The sequence below is a fragment of the Plutella xylostella genome, chromosome 15 (genome assembly GCF_932276165.1).
Source record: "Plutella xylostella chromosome 15, ilPluXylo3.1, whole genome shotgun sequence".
Lineage (NCBI taxonomy): Eukaryota > Metazoa > Arthropoda > Insecta > Lepidoptera > Plutellidae > Plutella > Plutella xylostella.
The window spans coordinates 8,452,219-8,474,559 of NC_063995.1; the positions used below are offsets into that span (position 1 = coordinate 8,452,219).

Genomic DNA, 22,341 nt, shown 5'->3' on the forward strand with positions numbered 1-22,341 from the left:
CGTAAGCCGCTAATGTCGGCGCCTTTATCAGTCGCGGCTGACAGCCGCGTCCGCTGGTGTGTCGGCACCTTAACACCATACCATAGAGAATTTTTCATTTATAACTCTGTGTTGTGATTGTCAAGTCAATATTGTCATGTCATTTTAAAAATAAATCTGTCAAATCATAAATCATTCATTCAAAAAGTTAAGCATTTTCGCTGATTTTTCGTAATGATTTGTTTTGGATTGTTTAAATGAATTAAATACTTTTCTACCACTGTAACTGATGATGTACGCTGGTTAATACAAAATTTACAGTCCATAAAATACTGTGCATAAAAACTATACCAGTTAAATGTCACTACATCTTAGGAATCATCAAACAAGCTACACCACCTATTTGTGAACAACGCAGACATGAATTGTGTTAATTATTCTTTATTATTAGTAGCAATATGTTTTTGTAACGGTAAGTTCATCAACATAACCTAACCTTCTGTATTGTGTCTTTCGTAGTACACAAGATAATAAGTAGCTACTTTCACAAATGTTTTTTTTTCAGTTATTGTTGGGGAAAGGCTTCATGAGCAAATATACTCTACAATTGAAGGCGGGGCGGCTTGTTTCAGACGACTTAACGGCACACACCAGGCAGGGTGCTCATGTATGTTTACACCCTACTATAAAATAGTATGACTCATAAAACAACCCACATAATTATATGCTATGATATCTAATAACAGCAGCAGCACAGTTGCTTTCAAGTATAAATAACTCAAAAAGACGTTATTTACATCATCATAATAGAATAGATATTCTTTATTTGTACACAAAAACAAGGACAAAATTACTAAAAACTTACTTACGGAAGGATATTTCGAACATAACTAAGTCCTCCACAGTCTGGTGAAGTAAATACTCAATCAGATCCTGCACCATCAGGGACATAGAGTTTAAGACATAGAACTAAAACTTAAAATAACATTTACAGCATCAGATGCAGGGGCTGTGGGTGTTGTGCACATGATAGAGTCCCTAAGTGATGTGGAGTGGGTCGTGTTCAATGCTACCGCAGGGCCATATGTGGCTGTAATCAGCACTGCACTGTTCTATGACACTGTTGAGTTGTTCATGGCACATCCAGACAATGTTGCGGGCATTTTAATCTATGACTCAGTCAAAATAAGGTATATTTCGTAATTCATTGTTTTGCTTAAATTTTTTTTTAGTGAACTGGTGTATGCTAATAATTGAATGAACACATTTCAGATCGAAATCTTTTACTCAAGAATCCAGGTGTCCAAATGAATACTATTCAGGTCCAAACAGCCAGTGCTCATCTGAAGGAGGTGGTGTTGTATGGAATGAAAAGGGAACTGCACTATTAAGAAGAAATATTCCATTCCCAGTTTTTTATTTGCCACAATCAAGGGCTGAGGAAATTGATAAAATCCAAAACTGTTATGAGCGGTAAATATACCAAAATATATAAAAGAATGATTCTTTACAAAACATTTAAAAATACTTTTTGATGTCAACCAATAACCAACCTTACCTTACCTTATTTTTAAACATATACTTTTAAATTCTGTTTACTTCCAAGTAGTGCAATACACACCACAATTATTGTGATTCTTCATGTCACTGTTCCTATTGATGTTGTTTTGTATTTGTGATGTGTATTCTTTTAATAAATAAACAATGTGTCTGTCTATGTCTATGTCTAGTGCACAATTTACCAAATAATGCAAAGTTCATTCCTACATAACAATAAAATTAAAATTGTAATAATATCTTGCAGGTTTAACTTAGATAAGGACAACCAGAAGGGCAGACCACTATGTTCACTGCAGCTCAATTCTTTCATGTTTGCAGCTATGAACACAGAAGTTTGTTTAAGAAGGTAAATGTTTCAATATTCCACATTCAACTCTTATCAATATCAATAGTTTTAATATGGTGATGGTCAACTTACTCTACTTACTATGGGGTTGCATCTGTGTGACGTACAATTTGGGAATACCTAAATATGATTAACACGGTAGGTACTATCATCATAGGCCTTTGCAAGTAGCACCTCAACTCTGTCATACATCATACCATTAACCTCCCTGTTGGTCATCCAATAAGATGCAGAGCACATGTTGGGGAAATATGTGTTAACCTGTTCATAAACACATTAAATTGGCTGTCTGATTTGTTCCGGAATGGCTGTATTCCTGATTCGTCATATTCTGGATTTGTCCTGCTTGGTACAGTTTATTGGCATATGATGTCTACTCATAAAGGGTATAATTCTGAACAACTTTAGTTCAGAGTCTTAGGAAAAAAAAGCAAATATTTTTTTTATTATAACATACAAAATTGGTTGCTGTCTTTTCAGTAGAATTTTTCAAGAATTTCCACTAGTTGTACAGTAAAAGTGGTACACTCACGGAATTTATAACCGTTATACTACTACTATTACGACGAATCCGGAAATGACGATCGGCGAATCTGGAACAGATCAGCTTTTACGAAGCCAGATCCTTGTGTGTTTAGTCACCTTGTGAATCGTTCATTTCTTTTCTTACAGAAGACCATCGAAGTATAGAAGGATGTGGTTTGGTCCATCATTTCAATACCTTCCTGCATTAAATCATTCCCATTATTAGTATCCTATATTTGCATACAGAATGTTCTGCATAAATGTTATGTATCTTTATTTTTCAAAGTACTGCTCGCGTTTCTCTATACTGTGCCTGGCACATGCGAAGTCGTTTCCTTCCTGAGAGCCACACTAACCCCTCTTAAGTTCATTTAGTAGATGACAGGCGCGGATCCAGACCTCAAAATAGGTGATGGGCAAGTCAAAAAAGGTGGTTTTTCCTCGCCTTGAAGTACGGATAGCAGTTTTTGTTGTATGTTGGTAGTGATGATATTGTGGTTAGGTATGTTAAGGTAAAAGCAGCGATCACCGCCACCAAAAAAATGGGAAGGTGTCACCGCCACCTTCAATAAATTTCAAGTAACTGAGATTACGATTTTCGGTTTTAATCATAGAGTGTATTCAAATTACCTTCTCTTGTGTGATATGCACCTAATAAGATAGAATTGGTGTACGTAGCTTTGCTAGAAAAATACTTAGGTAATTATCTCATTAGTTTCCCGCTCAGCGGGGTTTAGGTTTTTTGACACAGTTGCAAGATCAGTCACGTAAGAACATTGGTTTCTTAGTATGAGTTTTTACGTTTAATTTTCTTGACTTGAATACTAAAATAATTGATTCAACATGTTAACTAGTTAAGCATTTTCGAAGGTTTTTGCCAGTTTAAATATGTTTAAGTACGATAAAATTAACATCCTAACTAATATTATAAATGCGAAAGTAACTGTCTGTTACTCTTTCACGCCAAAACTACTGAACGGATTTGAATGAAATTTGGTATACATATGGTCTAGACCCTGAGAAAGAACATAGGCTATTTTTTATCCCGGAATTCCCACGGGAAAACTTTTTAAGGCGAAGCGAAGCTCGCGGGAACAGCTAGTTTAAAATAAACGGTAATGCCCTCACTGATTGAAGCAGTTAAGGGTATTACCGCCACATAGTGACGGTAATGGCAAATACGGTACATTTTAATTTACGTCGTTTCTCCTTATTTAAGATACAAAAATAGGGTTTATTTTGATAACAATTTAATCTTCATGAATCTGTTATTATAAAATTCAATTAACGCCATACATTATACGCTTCATTTTCTTGATAATCTTGTTTGATTTGACATCTATTTCAAGTCTTTTTCCATACTTACAATGGGAAAAAAAACTATTTCAGTTTTAAAACTCAAATTTAAATAAAGAATCAGATTAAATGAAACAAATACAATCATTTACAAATTATAAATTATGTTTCAATTTATATTCCACAAATTTTATTATTTCAAGGTTTTTTATTTTCACTTTTTAACTATAGTAAATGAATAATTAGATTGTTTTGGTTACGTACACAAATAATAAAGTAATATATTTACAGAAAAATACAGTGTTTTGTAAGTGACGATAATAGCATCACAAAAAACGGTAATGGCTTCACAGTGGCGGTAATGCCAACAATCGACCTCCCGTACTTTTTTTTTTATTTTTGCCTATAAATCATAGCTTTTTTAATATATTTTATATCAAAATTGACAAATATACATTCCAAACTAACATGGAAATAAAAAACTAAGTATGTATCTTACCCTTAAACTCTTTTTTCGACCTTCAAAGTCAAAAAATGCCGTTTACAGTGCCACAAACTTATCTGTTCCGGTGAGAGCTCACGTAAATGTCTAATATGTATTTCTTCATTCTATAAGATGTTAAATTTGCCAGTAGTGGTAATTCGCTCTTGTGGTTTTAATAAACCCATCTAATCTATATATCAATATACAGGGTGATTGGAAAGTCGATGTATTCCTTCAAATGGGTCATAGACGAAAGCATTTCCAGTCGATTGAACCCCATAATGCATTATCCGAAACTCAACCATTTCTGAGTTATTTAATTTTTAAGTTTTTTTTTTATAATTTTGCCAAAATTTATGTTTAAAAGCCAAATATTTAAAAAACTTACCATTTTATTAATACTTTTTCAATTGTTTTGCATCAGTGACACTCTAGTTAACTAATTATAATAATTAAATTCGCAATATTCAACTTAATTTAGACACAGTGCTTCAAAATAATTAAAACATTAAGAAAATGTTTCAAAAGGTGAAAACAAAAATGCTTAATTAAAAAAGTTTTTTTCTGAAAAATTTTCAGGCACTACAGCTTAAAAACATAGTCAATTTATAAGCTTTAAAATGACATATTACAATCTAAAATCGATTAAGGTATGACCAAGATATAGCCAAAACAACCGCATAGGCGGGCAAATCTCAGTAGGGAAACAAACAAGATTTTGTTCAAATTTTAAGGTAAAAAGTATTGTAACTGGACTTATCCGAACCGTTTACAAATTATTGTGTTCCAATAGTGCGGTTCCTCAAATGCACTGATCTAGGACAAGGTTGTTTCACCGAAATAATGCTTGTCCGATAACACGGTTAGCCGATTGTAATTTTCAATTATGATTGGTAACACAAAATAATTCTATACAACCCGGTTCCCCAAAACTGCTGTTCGACGACGGTTAATTGGCCGAAATCATGATTTGCCAGTAGCACGTGACAATAGCACTGTTCGACAATGATTGTTTTAACTTCACCGTGTTCAAACACTGCGCCAAATGTTTTTGCTGAAAAGTTTCACCGAATAGTGTTATAGGAGATGCAATTTGTCGGTTAAACAATTTCACATGCTGTGCAGTCGAAAAAGCATTCTATCGTTGAAATTAACGTCATCGAAAAGTACTTTCAGCTAACCGTGTTATCGGACAAGCATTATTTCGGTGAAGCAACCTTGTCGTCGATCTGTGCTTTTGAGGAACTGCGATATAGGAGAACAATAATTATTAGTAAACGATTCGGAGCCATACAAAGTCCAGTTATAAGACTTTTTACCTTAAAATTGCAACAAATCTTGGTTAGTTTCCCTACTGAGATTTGTCCGCCTATGTAGTTGTTTTGGCTATATCTTGGTCATACCTTAATCGATTTTAGATTGTAATATGTCATTTTAAAGCTTATAAATTGACTATGTTTTTAAGCTGTAGTGCCTGAAAAATTTTCAGAAAAAAACTTTTTTAATTAAGCATTTTTGTTTTCACCTTTTGAAACATTTTCTTAATGTTTTAATTATTTTGAAGCACTGTGTCTAAATTAAGTTGAATATTGCGAATTTAATTATTATAAGTTAACTAGAGTGTCACTGATGCAAAACAATCGAAAAAGTATTAATAAAATGGTTAGTTTTTTAAATATTTGGCTTTTAAAAATACATTTTGGCAAAATAATAAAAAAAAAACTTAAAACTTAAATAACTCAGAAATGGTTGAGTTTCGGATAATGCATTATGGGGTTCAATCGACTGGAAATGCTTTCGTCTATAACCCATTTGAAGGAATACATCGACTTTCCAATCACCCTGTATAATTCATTAGTAAGTAATGAGATATGGATCAATTTAGTTCGCTCTTACCGGAACAGATAAGTTTGTCGCGCTATACCTTAAATGCATTTTTAGCATCTCAAAAGCCAGCTGTTTCAGTTCTTGTGTGTTCCAGTGTGTTTCAGATTTTATAAAAGTTTACCTAAATAAAAACGGAAAGATTAGCTAAGAAAACTATTTCTGGCCGGTTTTTTATTTAATGGAATTATAATATTTATGTGGAGGATCCTTCACACATACCTATAAATGGTTAATAGCTCCAACAACTTTAAACAACAACAACATGAACTATCAAAAGTTATATACATAACTCGTATAATTTTGTTAGATACCTACCTATTTTAGTAGAGTAATTTTATTATTAGGGTAATTTTTTCCTTAAGTAAAAAAAAATAAACTATTTGGCGAGATCAAATTAGTCTCATTGTATACCTAAGTAAATAGTAACTTTACACACCACACAGACTCTTGGCATGACTGAAAAATTTATGAATTTTGAATTCTTTAACAATTATCCGGAGGGCTTTCGAGGTGAAAAAAATTATTTAGCATAACCCGAAATCTTCACCACCAACATATAAAAAAACAGCCATACCTCCTAAGTGATAAAATTAATAATAAATTATAATATTCAATTCCCATGGTGTGATATCGCCAGTCTAATTTAGGTGATGGGCATGCCCATCTTGCCCATATGGGTGGATCCGCGCCTGGTAGATGAATGTTTTTGGTGGACTTCTGATATGTTCATTTGCTCTAAGTTGTTATTTATGTGTAAGATAAATGTTGTGATGCTTATATTAATTTCTTTGGCCGCCATTTTATCTTCTTTTGTTCATACTGAATGGTTTATAATAATAGTTATCATTGTTTGTAGGTCAGCGTCCTCCTCATTCTTGACTTCCGCCAAAGTCTGTGATCCACTGGGCGACAACAATGTCTACTACACTTTGTTCCCTAGAGGAAAGGTAAATATTAAAAAAAGATTTATTCATTCTCATTTTTTTTGTAAAATGTGTCCAGGCAGATTTAGTTTGGCATGTCACCTTTAAGACTTTGTACAATGCTCAGTTCTTCTTAACCTGTCGGTGACAAACAACAGAGCTGGTGTAGTATTTGTTTTCCTAAGGTTTAGCCAGTCGGATTAGTTATCAGCCGCTTATGGCCCAAATCTAACAAAATCAACCCCTACACACGAAACACCTTTTTTAGCAATTACCTAAATCTTGCCATTTTTCAGGAAACGGAAGGCAACAAGAAAAACGTAACTCTAGTTACAGCAAGAATCGACACAGCTTCATTGTTTGATGGTAATTTATTTAATTTGTATATGGAAATCATATAGGCAAAGATTTATTCTACATACATACATAATATTTTATTATGCTAACTACTGTTCATTGTCGAATAGGCTTTTCAACGACTGTGATCCCTCCTTATATTTATACTTGCACGAAGAATATATTCAAATATCTGAAACTAGCCAATAGTGCACTAGACTAGAGCACTATACTAATGCAATATGTTGTGTCCAGGAGTGTCCCCCGGCGCCGCGAGCTCGGTGGTGGGCCTGGTGACGCTGATCACCGCCGCCAGCCTGCTCGCCAAGATGATCCCGCCAACTGATGCGGGCTTGTACAGTGAGTTCACTAGCTTCATTGACGAATATGTAGTGTCTGCCCGCTATATCGGAAATCCGATTGTTTGTGTCAGTGAAGTTTACGTATTTTGCGCTGACTTATAATATCAACCTTCAACAAACCCTATAAGATATACCAACCCCAAAAAGCTGCCTTTTTGTACTGTTTTTATTTTTGTAAGTATTGTTTCTGTTTTGTTGCAAATAGAGAGCATTGTATTGTAATATGGGCGATGGTTATTTAAATTTACTACCTGTTACTTTCAACAGAGCACAACATAATGTGGACCCTATTTAACGGAGAAGCGTTCGACTACATCGGGTCGCAGCGCGTCGCGTACGACATATCGCGCGGCCAGTGGCCTCCCGCCGCGCCACTCAACGCCAATCAGATACAGCTGCACGTGGAGATCGGCCAATTGGGAGGAGCCTTGCTGGCCAATCAGGGCGACGCGTCGTGGCCGCTGCAGGCGTACGCGCCGTACACTAGTGTGCCGCCTTCAGAGGTTAGTTGGATTTAATTTGGTACTTATGGTTAGCAAACAATATGAGCACTAAAATAGTGTCATGAAAATAAGAGGTACGGTTTTTGAAGTAACTGACAGATTACTGCCCAAATGAAATAGAAAGTAGGGTTTTGTAAAACTTCAAGGGTTCGTTTGATTAAATCATGAAGCATTTTGTAAAACCACTCTGTACACATCGTCGTTATAATGCGAAAAGCAAGTACCATATTACTTAGGATTTCACCGTCTTTCATCTGTGGAAACCCTGAAAATTACTTTGCTATTCGTAGTATAGGGACGATTATTTTGTCTTTGATTGTTTATGCTGCCTTTATAAATGTCTTTAGCTTGAATATCCAATTATTACATCCACAGATCACAGAATTCCTAGCGCTCGCGTCCGACCAGCTCACCAAGGCCAACATGTCTCTAACGCCAACATTCTCGACCAACCTGCCTCCGTCCTCCTTGCACTCGTTCCGTCGCATACTGAAGAACGAGACGGAGAGTGGGGCGCTTCCAGAACTGGTGTTGGTGGACCACGGCGATGCGTTCAGTAATAACTTCTACCACTCCGTGCTGGATGATGAGGCGAATGTGGCGTTTAGTTATCGGAATATCAGCGTGGATAGCAACGGGACTTGTGAGTGTTTTTGAATTTTTATTAATAATTATAATAATATGTAGTTACTTTTATGTATACTTAATAATTTTTTCACCACTGCTTTTGAGACTTTGCTGCTATGGCGGCTGAAAGGGCCTTGGGCGTTTAGCCTTTTCCTTGATTGTTCTAACTTGCGATCAGTCGTTGGACCATAAGCAGTTCTTTTGAGCGGTAGAGTGACTTGCAGAACTGGCCTCTCCATTGATAGGCTGTCCTTCATTAAAATTTATTCAGTTTTATTCAACTGAATAATTGTCCCAGATGTGGCTTCGTTTAAGGCGACGGGTCATTTCTGTCTGTGTTAGACATCGCGCCAGCTCATTTTCATGATTTGTTACCCTGTCTCTGTAGGCTTTTGTGAGATGCTTAACTTCCTCTTTCACAGTAGGTATTTCTAGGTAAGCATGTATTTCATCAGTTTTTGTAAACCAGGGAGCTCTTGCTATGGTCCTCAGTGCATTATTTTGGAATCTTTGCAGTATTTCAATGTTGCTGTTAGCCTTTTAAGATTTATTTATCGGTATTAGTAGTTGAATCATCCAGTTCGATTTTGCTGGCAAATCCTTTCAAATTAACTTACTTATACGTAGTCGCCAAAATATGGTTTAGAATAGAATAGAATATTAGTTTACTTCTTACGTTGGGAATGAACATCCACACATTCTAGAATTTAACCAATGCCCACAACCAATAACCTACTCCCCTCCTTCCAGTCCTCACCACGGAGGAGTTACTCGCCACCGGCGCGATGTCAGCTGCTGACATGCAGGTGAAGCTGGCGCGGCTCGCCACGGCGCTCGCGAGCACGCTGCACCAGCGAGTGGTTGGAGCGGCGTATGCGGGCAACTTGACCGCTTCTGCGCATTTGGTAAGGCTATAATAATCATATATGATTAATATCTGGTTCTTGATCATCATGAGTCGGTAATCGGCCTATGTTGGAAGGCCTGTTCCGGCAAGCGCCATAGAGCAATTCTCTCTGCGGCGCTTTTTGACTTACAGTAATGCCCCACTAGTGCGTCGCGCTGCCTTGCATCGCTTTGTCAATGGGTCATGATATAAAAAAATATAATATGGATAACTATGCAACGAAGCAATAGGGCTGCGTCCTTAAGTGAATTGAAATTTAACTGGCTGGTGACCTGCCACAGATCCCCTGATAAATCCATCTTCATATGTTGCAAAACTCACCTGATTCTCCTCTCTGACACCCCAGGTAGACGAGATGCTCCACTGCTTCCTACAAAGCCAGGCGTGCCGGCTGTTCTCTGCCGCCGAGTACGGGGGCGCGCGCGACCCTCCCCCCGCGCGCCCCGCGCCCCTGTACGTGGGCGTGAGCTCGTGGCCCACCGCGCCGCCCGTGCTGGCCGCACACTTGTTGGCCCTGCTCGCCGGGAGTACCAAGGAGGCTAACAAGACGGAGTGTAACGGGTTTAGTAGTGATGTGAGTTGAGAATAACTGTTGTGACAGACAAAAGATGATTTGGTCATAAGTGAGACGTAGGCAGCGCCGTGTCTAATCTGTCTAAACACTATAAAAGAATAATTATGCGAGGGGAAGTTGAAATACTAAAATACACTTGGATTGGCTTCGACTTGGCTTCGATAAATAACTTAGCATTGTGATTTTTCAGGAATATTCGTACTACTGGCTGCGCGGCTGGAACAACACGGGAGTGTGCGTCGAAACTACAATGAACTACACTCAAGCCGTCAGCCCCGCTTTCATCATCAAGGGTAAGTTGATCGTATTTTCCAGTATTTTCTGTTCATATTTTTTTTCTCATACCCCTTTCACTCTTTCATATTTTTTTCTTTCTTGTAACCTTTTGTTCCCTTGACAGAAAAACATGCCTTTGCAGAGAGCCTTATTTTTCCAATGAGGTCGTATTATACGGATCGCCCACGATTTATACTATAGACACTATCTACTTGTGTCATTTATCAAAACAGCTTCCATAGTTCTAAATCCACTCGACTATTTTTTTCCAGGCTACGACTACAAATCCGGGATATACTCCACATGGACAGAGTCAGTGTGGCAGGCGATGTGGGTGCGGCTGTTCGTGGCGGCGGGCGGGGGCGGGGCGCGGGCGGCGGCGGCGGCGGGGGGCGTGGCCACGGCGCTCGCCGCCGCAGTCACGTTCTGGCTGCAGCGGCATGCGGACCGCATCTTCCTGCGCTCGCAGGTTGCGGCCGTGGCCGGCGGCTCGGGCGACGCTGCCTCGGGGTGAGTGAGAGTTTAGAATACGTACATTGGATAGAATTAAACTTATATATTCACATATAAAGTCCACTGACAGGTGTCAGTGTGTCGATGTTAACTGAAAATGGCGTGATTTTACGTAACATTAGTAGGAGTGGGGAGAAGTATTGACAGACATAGGGATAAAGCGACATAGCATGAGTCTGTCCGCCATTTTCATATTGTTTCTGGGCGTTATGCTCCATTTTTATTTGAATGCGACGATTCGTGATAGCATAGAGCTGTCGAAAAATAGTATTGATTTTAAATGATGGTTTTATTTTGTTACAGAATACTAAGGAGCGTCAACTGCTAAGAGGACTGAACTCAGTGATATAGTGTGATAGGCTGTGCGTATTGAGTAGAACCTCGCTAGAGATTACGAGCATTCCTGAATTAGCTACGGCTGCCTCGCCGGAGGAAGCAATTAGGAAATAACTTATTTATTTAACCTAAGTTTATTTTAAATATTCACTCATATAAATTATTTTTTAAGTCTAACAAGTAACACACTGGTGATTAATAAACTTGGAAATCCATTCCTTTTTTTATTTGCATTTTGGTTTTCATGGATACTCCGGTAAACTGAAATAAGTGTAGAATAGATGTCTACCCAATCTGTAAAGAAACTTTTTTAAAAACGTTGTATCAATGGGAAAAGTTTCAGGAGTATTTTCGTCGTTTGATGACCTTCTCCACAGATGTAATACCTTTTCAGCCCATGGTATTGAGTTTTCTCGTATGTTGACACACAAATTATCAGGGGAAAACATTTCTAAAACTCTCCTGCACATATCGTAACGATCATGATCATTGATATTAGCTACCTGGGCGTCGTATGTTTTAACCCACCATAATTTACTCTGCAGGTAGTTGTAACAATACAAAAGTCTATGTTCATGGAATACATTCCTAATTATCGTGTTCTGAATGTCGCTCGCGGGAACGACCGATATAATCTCCTCTCCACTTTCGTCTATAGATAAAGTAACGGATGCCACTTGAGTTATCTCTCTACCGAAGCACCGTATTTTCGATATTGTTTGTGTTATCGTTTCGTATGTCTCCGAATCGAAGTCGGAAATACATAAGCTGTAGTATGACTCTGGCGCATCCACTTCCCGTGGGTCTTCATGCAGTTTCAAATCTGAATAGGTTTGTACAAACACATCTGATAACACACACTTGTATATTTTTGTTTGCTTGAGCGCTGTGAGGTGATCGTTATTCCAATGCAGGAGTTGAGGGAACCACGTGACATATCTGGCGCTGCTGTGGTTCAAGGCGGGGAATCCTTTACCAGAATTCACGTTGAAGATTACGACAGGCCACGACGCTGACGTTATTATAACAAAGTACTTATCGCCACATATACTCAGCGAATTCACATTGCTAACCTTGAGGAGATATTTCATGCGTAATCCTTGTAAAATGTTTATTAAATACCATTTCAATTTGTTATGTAGGCAAGATATTGGAGCCTCGTGAACCTTCAGTTTGAGTATACAGTCCCTCATAACTAGCGCTCCATAGAGGGATACTAGATACATGCTGATGCAGATTTTCATTTTCATATAATAGTCGTATTTTTTACAGCAGGGGATGTAAATAGCGTTGTCTTCATGTTTGCGTGGACTGTAGTAATGCATCGTGAACATCTGTTTGTTGTTCCTCTTACCTCGCTGTTTGCTCGGCTCGATGAAAGGGTGTACAGATACTTGTAGTTCCTGATGAAAACTTTTTGTCACTATTGAAAATGATTGAATTAATAACTCACTATCGTAAGATACAACAAGTCTTGGTGGCCTCATATTTGTTCACGGTTTTATGGTTGGCAGGAGATGTGTTAGCCGGTAAGTACCTTATCTGCTATTAATTTACTTGCAATCTACACAATTGAGAGATGGAGCTGTGTCCCCCAGAACTATTTTCCATGTTTGTATGGAACATTTTAGGTAGGGTAAATCGTGGTATAACTGGCATGTGTCAGTAACTGGCACTTTGACTATAAAACTAAATATATTAAGGTTTTGGATATAGTAAGACCATCTTTGATGTGTTTACAGCAATCTCCAATTATTCATTGATATTATAGTTTAATTTTACGGCGCTAGGTGGGTATTTTCCGGCGCTGGAAATTATCTCAGTCAAAGCGGCGAAGATCGCCAAAAAAATGCACGTGCGTTAAGTTTTTCTTAAGGAGACACCAAAATTTGTATGGCCTGTTTTCGCGAAAATAAATAAGTTTTTGATAGTGTGACAATAACAAGGAAGTAGGGGAAGGTCTAAACAATATCATAATAGCCCGATTCACTGTGATTTTAGTTGCTTTTGAGTTATATTTGAGGGTGCTAGTTACTGAAATGTAATTTATATCTTCACTTAGTAACTGGCACCCCCCTGCCAGTTACTAATATTTTGGGTTTTGTGATTTTAAGCTATTTTATACCTTCTATCGACAGAAAATACGATTTAAAGTGCACTGTAAAAACCCCCAGTGTCTAGGCAGCTTTGTTTCAATAACTGGCACGGGGCTGCCAGTTACTAATCTGCATACATTTTTTTACGCACCAATAACTGGCACTTACTGGTGCGGTAAACATTTCTTTCATGTTTCTTTTCAGAAAAATCACTAAAATCAAGGCAATCTACAGTAGTCTGTAATTGTCCACTGCTGGACTTCTCGCCAGCAGTGACACTGCACTCTGTTCTCGACCTTCCTCATCCAGCCACTGCCGGTCAGCTTTATAAGGTCGTTTGTTCAGCTGACCCAAAGGTATCTGCCGCTACCCTTGCCTGTTCGTGGTCTCCACTCTAGAGCTCGTTGGCTCCACTGGTCATCGGTTCTTCGGCACCTATGGCCTGCCTAATGCCACTTGAGCATACAGAATTTAAGAGCTATATCGGTTACTCAAGTTCTCTTACGGATTACCTTATTTCTGATATGGTCCTTCAAAGAACCACCAATCTTTCCAATGCCCGCTGATCGATTTTGAATCGGTGGACCAGTCCAACCGTCAGTGTCCACGTCTATGATCCATACGTCATCACCAGTAAGACGCATTGACTGAAGACCTTTGCCTTCAGGCATTTATGTGAAAATTTGTCAAATCTTCCCTTATGCAGTCCAATCCAGTAATACATTTTTTGTTTTATGCACCTTACAGCTTCGTTTTCGAAGTTCCTTCTGCCTAGTCGAATAGACTGTCCAAGCTAGACATAATATACTGTTGCTGCATTAAGGCCGCTATGCATGTTACAACGAGGGAATTCCAGAACTGCCCAGGTCTAAATGGAATCAAAGGCTTTCTTATAGTCCTTGAAGAACTTGATAGAAACATGGTTCGTGATGACCTTATAAAACAGCTTGAAAACATGACTTATAAACAAAATTGGTTAAAGAGCTTCTGAAGCTGTTCGAGGATAGTAATAGCTTTCAGAAGAGCTGTACTAATTCTGTCTTTACCCAGAGCATGTGAAGCTGAAAGCCCTAAAAACCTTCAATTTCCGCAAGAAATTTCAGCTTAGAGGCAACTATACTACCGTCAGCAGTCTTCAACTTAGCCAGGTCACTTCTCCCAAGCTGCTGAATGAATACATCAAGGTCCACAAGCATTTGCTTTCTCCATTTTCGTTTCCAAATCCAAGGGTTTCTGGATTTGTTGCATTCATATGGACCCACGATTCGTCGCATACTTGTACTGCCATTTTGTCGTAGAAGTAGACCATTACAACGGTGATTTTGAGTCTTACTGGTACAGAACCTAGACAGGTAATTGTACATTACCTAATATCAAATATATTATTGATTTTAGAGTACTTATTGACCTAATTGCATGATTTTTTAAAAGGTGCCAGTTACTGAAACATCATGTGACAGTTACTAATTTTTACTGCCAGTTACTAGGTTTTTTGGGGGTAGTGGATAAAAACTTCATTAAAATCGAATATTAATCATATATCTTTACCATTTATGCCTATAATTGTTCGTCATCTTATTCCCAGTAATTCAAGCCTACCAGTGCTTAAATCAGGCCAATACTTTATTTTTAATATATTTTTTTGTGTTGCTAGTCGCTTAAACTGCCAGTTACTAGTACTTTTACCCTACCTTTTGATTTTTTTTAGCTACTTGTAAATTAATTTTCCAAATGTACGAAAACATTTATTTTTTTGAATTTTGCCGGACCCTGGACCGGATGAGAATGTGAGCGATAGAATGACATGATCGATGTCAGTTACTGAGGAGTATAGTGTATAATAGTCTATGGTCGTGAGTGGTGTGTCGGTCAGCATAATAACGGCCTAGCGCTCTTGGCAAGTTGAAACAGTGCAAGTTTGTGAGATTTTTTCATCATTTGAAAGTGATAAATTTACCATATAAATACAGATTTGTACTTAAATCTTCAAAAACCTTAATTTGTCATCTTTTTTATTACCTTAGAGGCTTAGTTATTCTTCTGATTACTCAACCCACATGATTTTGACAGGAAACAGCTGTCATACTGTCACTGTCAACTGTCAGTGTCATCACCACCATACGAATGAACGAAAATGTCGCGATTCATACTAAAACGATCAATTTCTGCTATTTGCTATAGCTTCATACAGCCGGATTTTAGATTACAAAGCAGAATCACTCAGGCGAGCCTCCAAGCCTGTCGTCCGCCCCGTTGTCATTATTCAAAAGCTTGTGAAGCAACTAAAATGTCAAGTAACGATAAACTGCTGCCTAGAATCTTCAAGCACGTAGATGAGAATGTGGAGTCTTACAAGCAACTTCTGAAAGAAGCGGTAGCTATTCCATCAATATCGAGTGATGCGGCATACCGCGATGACTGCGTTCGCATGGTTCACTGGACGCAGGACAAACTGAAGGAAGTGGGAGCGACCACCGAGCTGCGCGACGTGGGGTTCCAGACTATCGACGGGAAGCAGGTCAAGCTGCCGCCGGTGCTGGTCTCCGTCCTCGGGAATGTGAGTATTCTCTATGCTAATAAAACACATTAAATATACAGCATTTCAAACAATGAGGCTGCAGCATAAAATGATAGCTTGATGGCGATTGTAAGACAATAGATTCAATTTTATATCATCACTTATTTTTGGCTAATGGCTTGGAATTATAGATATTAAAAAAAGAAAACCTCAATTATATGTATTATTGTCTGGCTTTTTTCCTAGGACCCCAAGAAGAACACAATATGCATTTATGGGCATTTAGATGTGCAGCCAGCTCTCAAGTCTGATGGCTGGTTGTCAGAGCCATTTGAGCTAGTGGAGAGAGATGGCAAGCTATTTGGTAGAGGTTCCACTGATGACAAGGGCCCTGTACTTGGATGGCTACATGCCATTAATGCATACAAAGCTATTGGAGAAGAGGTATGTATCACTTTTTTTATAACATTAACTAATTTTCAATGCAAAGTTTAAAGAACTAATCAGAACAATATTCTCACTTTTAGCTTCCAGTAAACCTGAAGTTCATTTTGGAATGCATGGAAGAGTCCGGTTCAGAGGGCCTGGATGAGCTACTATTTGAGAAGCTAAAGCCGGAAGGGTTCTTTGACTCTGTGGACTATGTGTGCATCTCCGACAACTACTGGCTGGGCACCACAAAGCCATGCATCACATATGGTCTGCGAGGAATCAGCTACTACTTTGTAGAAGTGGAATGTGCAAAGATGGATTTGCACAGTGGAGTCTATGGAGGAACTGTGCATGAAGGTGTGTCTCTGATTTTTTTATATTATATTCTGAAGTAGTTAATAAAAGTCATGGTTTAGTCCCAGAGGTTTGGGTATGTAGAAAGTAATTTATCTAAGTTGGATACAATAATCTTGAACTTTACAAATGATGAAATAATTAGCTGCAATCTAATCTCATGAATTCTAATCTTATCATAGTATGTAATTCTGATTTGAGATAATTTGATCCAACCATTCCTGTATTACTTGACAATATTTTAATCTAGTTACAAAGTTGCTAGTTTTGTAAATATTCTTATTCTTATTTGTTTATCAATTTGTTAAACATGATAATATGAATTTAATAATGAGATAAATGCACTGATGAGGTTCTACTCAAACTTGAGCTACATTATGTAGTTATAAAGTATTTTAAACTAGGTAAATAATAAAACCTATACAAACTGTATAAATGTATATAATTGTAAAGCTATGACAACTCCAAACAAAGCAACAAAGAATTCACTTAAGTACCTACTTACAATAAAATCAGACACTACTTATACCTATTCTGGCGTGGCGCGTTAAAAACATTAGTCATCGTATGTCTGTTTCAGCAATGTCTGACCTTATTTACTTGATGAGTGAACTAGTGGACAAGGACGGAAAGATCTTGATTACTGACATGTACAAGTCGGTGGCCCCGATGACTGAGGATGAGAAGAAATTGTACACCTCCATCGACTTTGATCCAGTTGCATACAAGTAAGATATTTTTTTTACTTTAGGTAGGTACTCACACTAACTGTTATTTATTTTTAGTTTATCAATTAACACGCACATGACCAAAAGTATCAAAAATCGGTCCAAAGGAAAATAAGACATGTGCTAATGAGGTCGCTGCCATGATCTAAGGATGTAGTAGGTAACATTTGTGTTTTAGGCACTTTTCGAAAAATGAATCTGGCACTTTATACCTACATAATAATATAAGGTGATTCAGGTTCCACAAAGGGTGGTCGTGCTTGACCGTCTTTGGGGGACAGTAGATGTATAAAATTCTTGCTACTATCATTCGAAATTGGACGAGAAGACAAAATATTTACCCAATAACAAATAGGTACCTTAAATTACTGCTAAATCATTGTTACAAGACTTAAACTATTAGAACCACGGCCACTTTGATAGCCCAAATCATCAGGAATAAATAAAAAATGATAACCCTCCAGGTCAAAACAAACTTAGCCTGATCCTCCAACCCTGCTATTGATGTACACAATGACTATTCAGTTTTTAGAACCTTAGGTCGCCTATCTGGAGATAAACTTATTTGACACGATGATACTTATTTATTTATTTATTATTATAAAATATGTGACGAAGCTTTTTTCCACGCTGTATTTAATAAATACCTACTAGGAAAGCTGAAATCCTAGTTAATATACCTCGCGTTCGTGACTGAGGTCACAACACTAAGGGCCAGCTGAAAACCAGCGCTGTGGCCTCTCTGGCCATAGCACACGCTGAGCTGGTGCCTTTTTGACGCTCTGGACAGCAACCTTGTTTGTTTATATTGTATTATTTTGTGTTTTTTCATATATATTTTTGGTTGTATTCTTTTGTTCTTTTTGTTTCTGTTTTTATTGTTCAGTGCGTCAAATAAATGTTTCTTTCTTTCTTTCTTTCTGAAATGATTTAGTTTTTTTTAAAGAGCCTAGCCTATAGTTTGTCCCACTTGACTGATGAGCATAATATTATTGGTTGTTCCATCCTCTTGTACAACATCTAACTACTCTGAAAAAAAAACTCTCACATCGTCCCGCCAGCTCTATCTACCTCTCGCTGACATCCATTCTGGGCATCCACTCGGTCACTGGGACTGGGGTTTTAGGGCGTGTTCAAACCAAACTGACTGTAAGCCGCCGAAAGTGAGCGAACGTTACGGAGTTTATTGTGCTAGTGTATTTATAAAAGTGAATATGCATGTATATCTGTCTATACAGTCAGTTTGGTGTGAACGTGAACTTAGTAAATCTGTGGTAAATTATTTGCAGGACATCAATCGGCGCGCACCAGCTGGCCCACAACGGGGTGAAGGAGCAGCTGCTGATGCACCGCTGGAGGTACCCCAGCCTGTCGCTGCACGGCATCGAAGGTACGGGTGTAAAGCTGTAGGAGTCCTTAAGTCAATAAAGACTTGAAAGAGCTGGAAGTGTTCGACTGATCAGATTTGGCATAGGATAGAAAAGAATGGCAGAATTCCCTTGGGGTTGCTGAGCCAGCGAATTAGTAGTAGGGTTCCTTGGTATTGCTGTCCGCTGTGTAAATAGGTAGATCACCAACCTTAATGCCTAAATTTATCTGTAATTAACTTAATAATAATCTGTAATTAATCAGGGAATATTTCGCGCAGATTTCTCGCTTGCATTCACATATTTTGAATGCAAGCGAGAAATTTACTATTTCTCTTTGAAAATATATGTATGGGAATGGGAGTAGGTGGCGATTGTGGTTAACCATCTGTTATCTCCAAAAATATAGTTGTCCTAGATTACATAGGTCGATTATGCAATTGTCGTAATGTCCATGTATACTATTGTTGTAATTTGTACTATTCCTACCATTTGATTTGTATAACGAATTCACATCTAACTAACACGATTGCTATCAATTAACAACATCCGGAACAAGCCCACACTCAACCTGACCATTGAAGAATCCACCTAATCTCCACCATATCACGGTCGCAGGCGCGGCGTTCCAGCCGGGCGCGAAGACGGTGATCCCGGGCAAGGTGATCGGCAAGTTCTCCATCCGCATCGTGCCGCACCAGGAGCCGGCGGAAGTGGAGAAACTCGTCATGGACTACCTCAACAAAAAGGTCAGAACAAGATACCTATAGGTACTTTCATTTATTAATTTTATCGATACCACATTTTTATACCTTTATATCCCATTCCACGGGGAAAGACATCTGATACAAACAAAAACTACCCTTATTCGAATGTAATAAGGGTTCTTTGAGATGTCTTTCCCCGTGGAATGGGATATTAGTATCAATAAGTTAAGGCTGATGAGCTAATAAGGTAGCCAAGATGCCAGATTGAAGCTGAGAGATGGTTGTAATTTTTTACGTGAATTAAGACAGGGACATTTGCAGTTGGCACACGAGTGTAGCATCTGCAGTAACAAATTCATCTTGGCATATTCGTATGCTCCTTATCTCCATATCTCTCAGGAACTGCGAAATACTTATGCGCGATTTTCCACTAAAACCGCACAACAGCGTGAGATGGCATAATTACGTATTTAATTAGTATTACGTACAAATTCAGTCAGATGAAAACATTGAACCATTTCAGTGTGTTAATTTATAAACATTACAAATGAATATAAATCAATTAGTTCTTACAAGCATGTTATCAGCAGTGGTCCTGGCATTCATATCTGTGTGGTGTGGCTAACCTGTTATCATATTAAATTTATATCAAACAAGTACCTACACATATTACGCAAATACATGTAGCTGCTGAGTTCATTGATTTATTACACTGTGTGTTCTCACACAATGTTCAATGCAACATTTCATAAATCGGCAATTATTTTATAACGACCATTTCTTTGTTATCTACAAAATCATCAGTAAAATTTAATTTAACCAGATATGGTGCTTATGTATATCTATTGATGTTATGCAGACATCTTCTATACATAGATATCCTATAATTATAATTATGTACCTACTTATAAATATGTACAAATTTACTCACGAACTCCACACTCAAAGACCGTGAACGGCTCTAGACCACCGTCACATATAACAAGCTACAGCAAATCCTTTCTGACACGTTTAACACCCACCTCCTCATTCACCCGCAGTGGGCGGAGCGCGGGTCCCCCAACAAGCTGAAGATCACGGCGCAGAGCGGGCGCGCGTGGACCGAGGACCCCAGCCACCCGCACTACCAGGCCGCCGCGCGCGCCGTGCGGATGATCTTCCAGGTATGTACGGAATTATAAATGGTACGCAAATACAGGTTTTCTGTGAACTTTGAAAGGCTTTATCACCTGATCTTGCAGTGAAGTGATTGTAGCAGACGGTCTTCCGGTAGTATGAGAGTTATGATACAGGGCCCACTTGTGTTTTATGCAGAAACATTGGCCGTCGTGTGCACTTTACCGATTTCAATATTGTAAATCATGGTCGAAATTCGTTAGGAAACTAAGTACCGTTTGTTACAATCGCGAAATCAAGCGAGAGGATAGATTAATAATGAAATTACCTGTCATACCATATTTTGTTTGTACACTAGTAGCAACTCCTCCGCAGACTCCGCAGTATATACTTTTACCCAATGACTTCACAGCTCCAATTTTGGCAGATAAACAATTTCTTAGCGTGTAGTACATTTAGGTTCATGTCACCTTGGTGATGGTGAGCAAGTAAACTAATTACTAACTTCATCCCCAGACGGAGCCGGACATGTCCCGCGAGGGCGGCTCGATCCCGGTGACGATCAGCCTGCAGGAGGCGTCGGCGCGCAACGTGCTGCTGCTGCCCATGGGCGCCGGCGACGACATGGCGCACTCGCAGAACGAGAAGCTCAACGTGCGCAACTACATCGAGGGCGTGAGTGCACCTTATACTTATATTAGCTGTTCCAGCGAGCTTCGCATAGCCTTAAAAAGCTTTACCTTATACTTGTGCTAGCTGTTCCCGCGAGTGTCGCTTAGCCTTAAAAAGTTTTCCCGTGAGAATTCCGGGATAAAAAGTAGCCTATGTGTTTATCCAGGGTCTCAGCTAACTCCATACCAAATTTCGTTAAAATCGGTTCAGTCGTTTTGACGTGAAGAAGTAACAAACATACACACTCACAAACTTTCGCCTAAATAGTTTTTTTAATAATAAAGTTTACATTTATTTATAGTTTATAATATAGTTTACATCTATTTTTTTGTTCCAGATCAAGCTCTTTGCTGCGTACCTCCATGAAGTCGGTCTGCTGAAGAAGTAAACATACACTATAAGTATTCATATCATACGTAATTGCATTTATTGTTCATTGTTATATACGTCTTCGGTGCGTATAATCGCAATCTATACGAGAACATTACTCTGTGTACAATATTCAGTGAATTCAATGATACCATGATGCCTTCAAAGGAACAAAATTGGGTCAATGAAAAATGACAATAAAGCGGTGGTATAGTTTGTTGGTAAAGTGACTCGGCAGTGCCACCGCACCGTAAGGTAAATACTTTAAAAATGCCGTACATTGTGTTTGTATGTGTATGAAATGTTCACATCTAAGGCGCTAAACGCTTCAGGAAATCGCCTATGTATGAAAAAGTTATATGGTGTGATACAAGCGTAATCTATTTCATTGTCATCTGCTATGTAGTAGTACCATGTAGTTCCTATTTGTACATTCTTAAAGCGCACAGTACGACATGACTAATGAATAATAGACAAAATTATGAGTTTTTTAAACATTTATTTATATTTTGTTTATAAAATTAGTCACGTTGTATTGTAAAATATGA

The 22,341-nt window shown here is 38.3% G+C and overlaps 2 protein-coding genes across 2 annotated transcripts; both read left to right on the forward strand.

Annotated features, from left to right (window-relative positions):
• Nucleotides 1-150: 150 nt before the first annotated feature.
• Nucleotides 151-11,649, forward strand: LOC119691164 (nicastrin). The gene is made up of 15 exons (XM_038107854.2): nucleotides 151-451; nucleotides 545-646; nucleotides 974-1,169; nucleotides 1,252-1,452; nucleotides 1,784-1,885; nucleotides 6,934-7,024; nucleotides 7,297-7,366; nucleotides 7,592-7,696; nucleotides 7,966-8,201; nucleotides 8,577-8,844; nucleotides 9,579-9,733; nucleotides 10,082-10,309; nucleotides 10,500-10,602; nucleotides 10,858-11,095; nucleotides 11,402-11,649. The coding sequence occupies exons 1-15, from the start codon at nucleotides 400-402 to the stop codon at nucleotides 11,424-11,426; spliced, it is 2,172 nt and encodes a 723-aa protein (XP_037963782.2). The 5' UTR covers nucleotides 151-399; the 3' UTR covers nucleotides 11,427-11,649.
• Nucleotides 11,650-15,654: 4,005 nt separating this feature from the next.
• Nucleotides 15,655-21,954, forward strand: LOC105392064 (cytosolic non-specific dipeptidase). Its single transcript, XM_038107855.2, has 9 exons — nucleotides 15,655-16,087; nucleotides 16,295-16,492; nucleotides 16,576-16,837; nucleotides 17,415-17,562; nucleotides 18,852-18,952; nucleotides 19,548-19,678; nucleotides 20,677-20,799; nucleotides 21,269-21,427; nucleotides 21,762-21,954. The coding sequence occupies exons 1-9, from the start codon at nucleotides 15,665-15,667 to the stop codon at nucleotides 21,810-21,812; spliced, it is 1,596 nt and encodes a 531-aa protein (XP_037963783.2). The 5' UTR covers nucleotides 15,655-15,664; the 3' UTR covers nucleotides 21,813-21,954.
• Nucleotides 21,955-22,341: the final 387 nt, after the last annotated feature.

Bases quoted from the DNA above. Each gene is read 5' to 3' on its own strand.
- LOC119691164 (XM_038107854.2), top strand. From the start codon at position 400: ATGAATTGTGTTAATTATTCTTTATTATTAGTAGCAATATGTTTTTGT. The intron at 8,202-8,576 runs GTTAGTTGGATT...TTACATCCACAG, and splicing joins CTAGTGTGCCGCCTTCAGAG to ATCACAGAATTCCTAGCGCT. The intron at 11,096-11,401 runs GTGAGTGAGAGT...ATTTTGTTACAG, and splicing joins TCGGGCGACGCTGCCTCGGG to AATACTAAGGAGCGTCAACT.
- LOC105392064 (XM_038107855.2), top strand. From the start codon at position 15,665: ATGTCGCGATTCATACTAAAACGATCAATTTCTGCTATTTGCTATAGC. The intron at 18,953-19,547 runs GTACGGGTGTAA...TCACGGTCGCAG, and splicing joins GTCGCTGCACGGCATCGAAG to GCGCGGCGTTCCAGCCGGGC. The intron at 20,800-21,268 runs GTATGTACGGAA...CTTCATCCCCAG, and splicing joins CCGTGCGGATGATCTTCCAG to ACGGAGCCGGACATGTCCCG.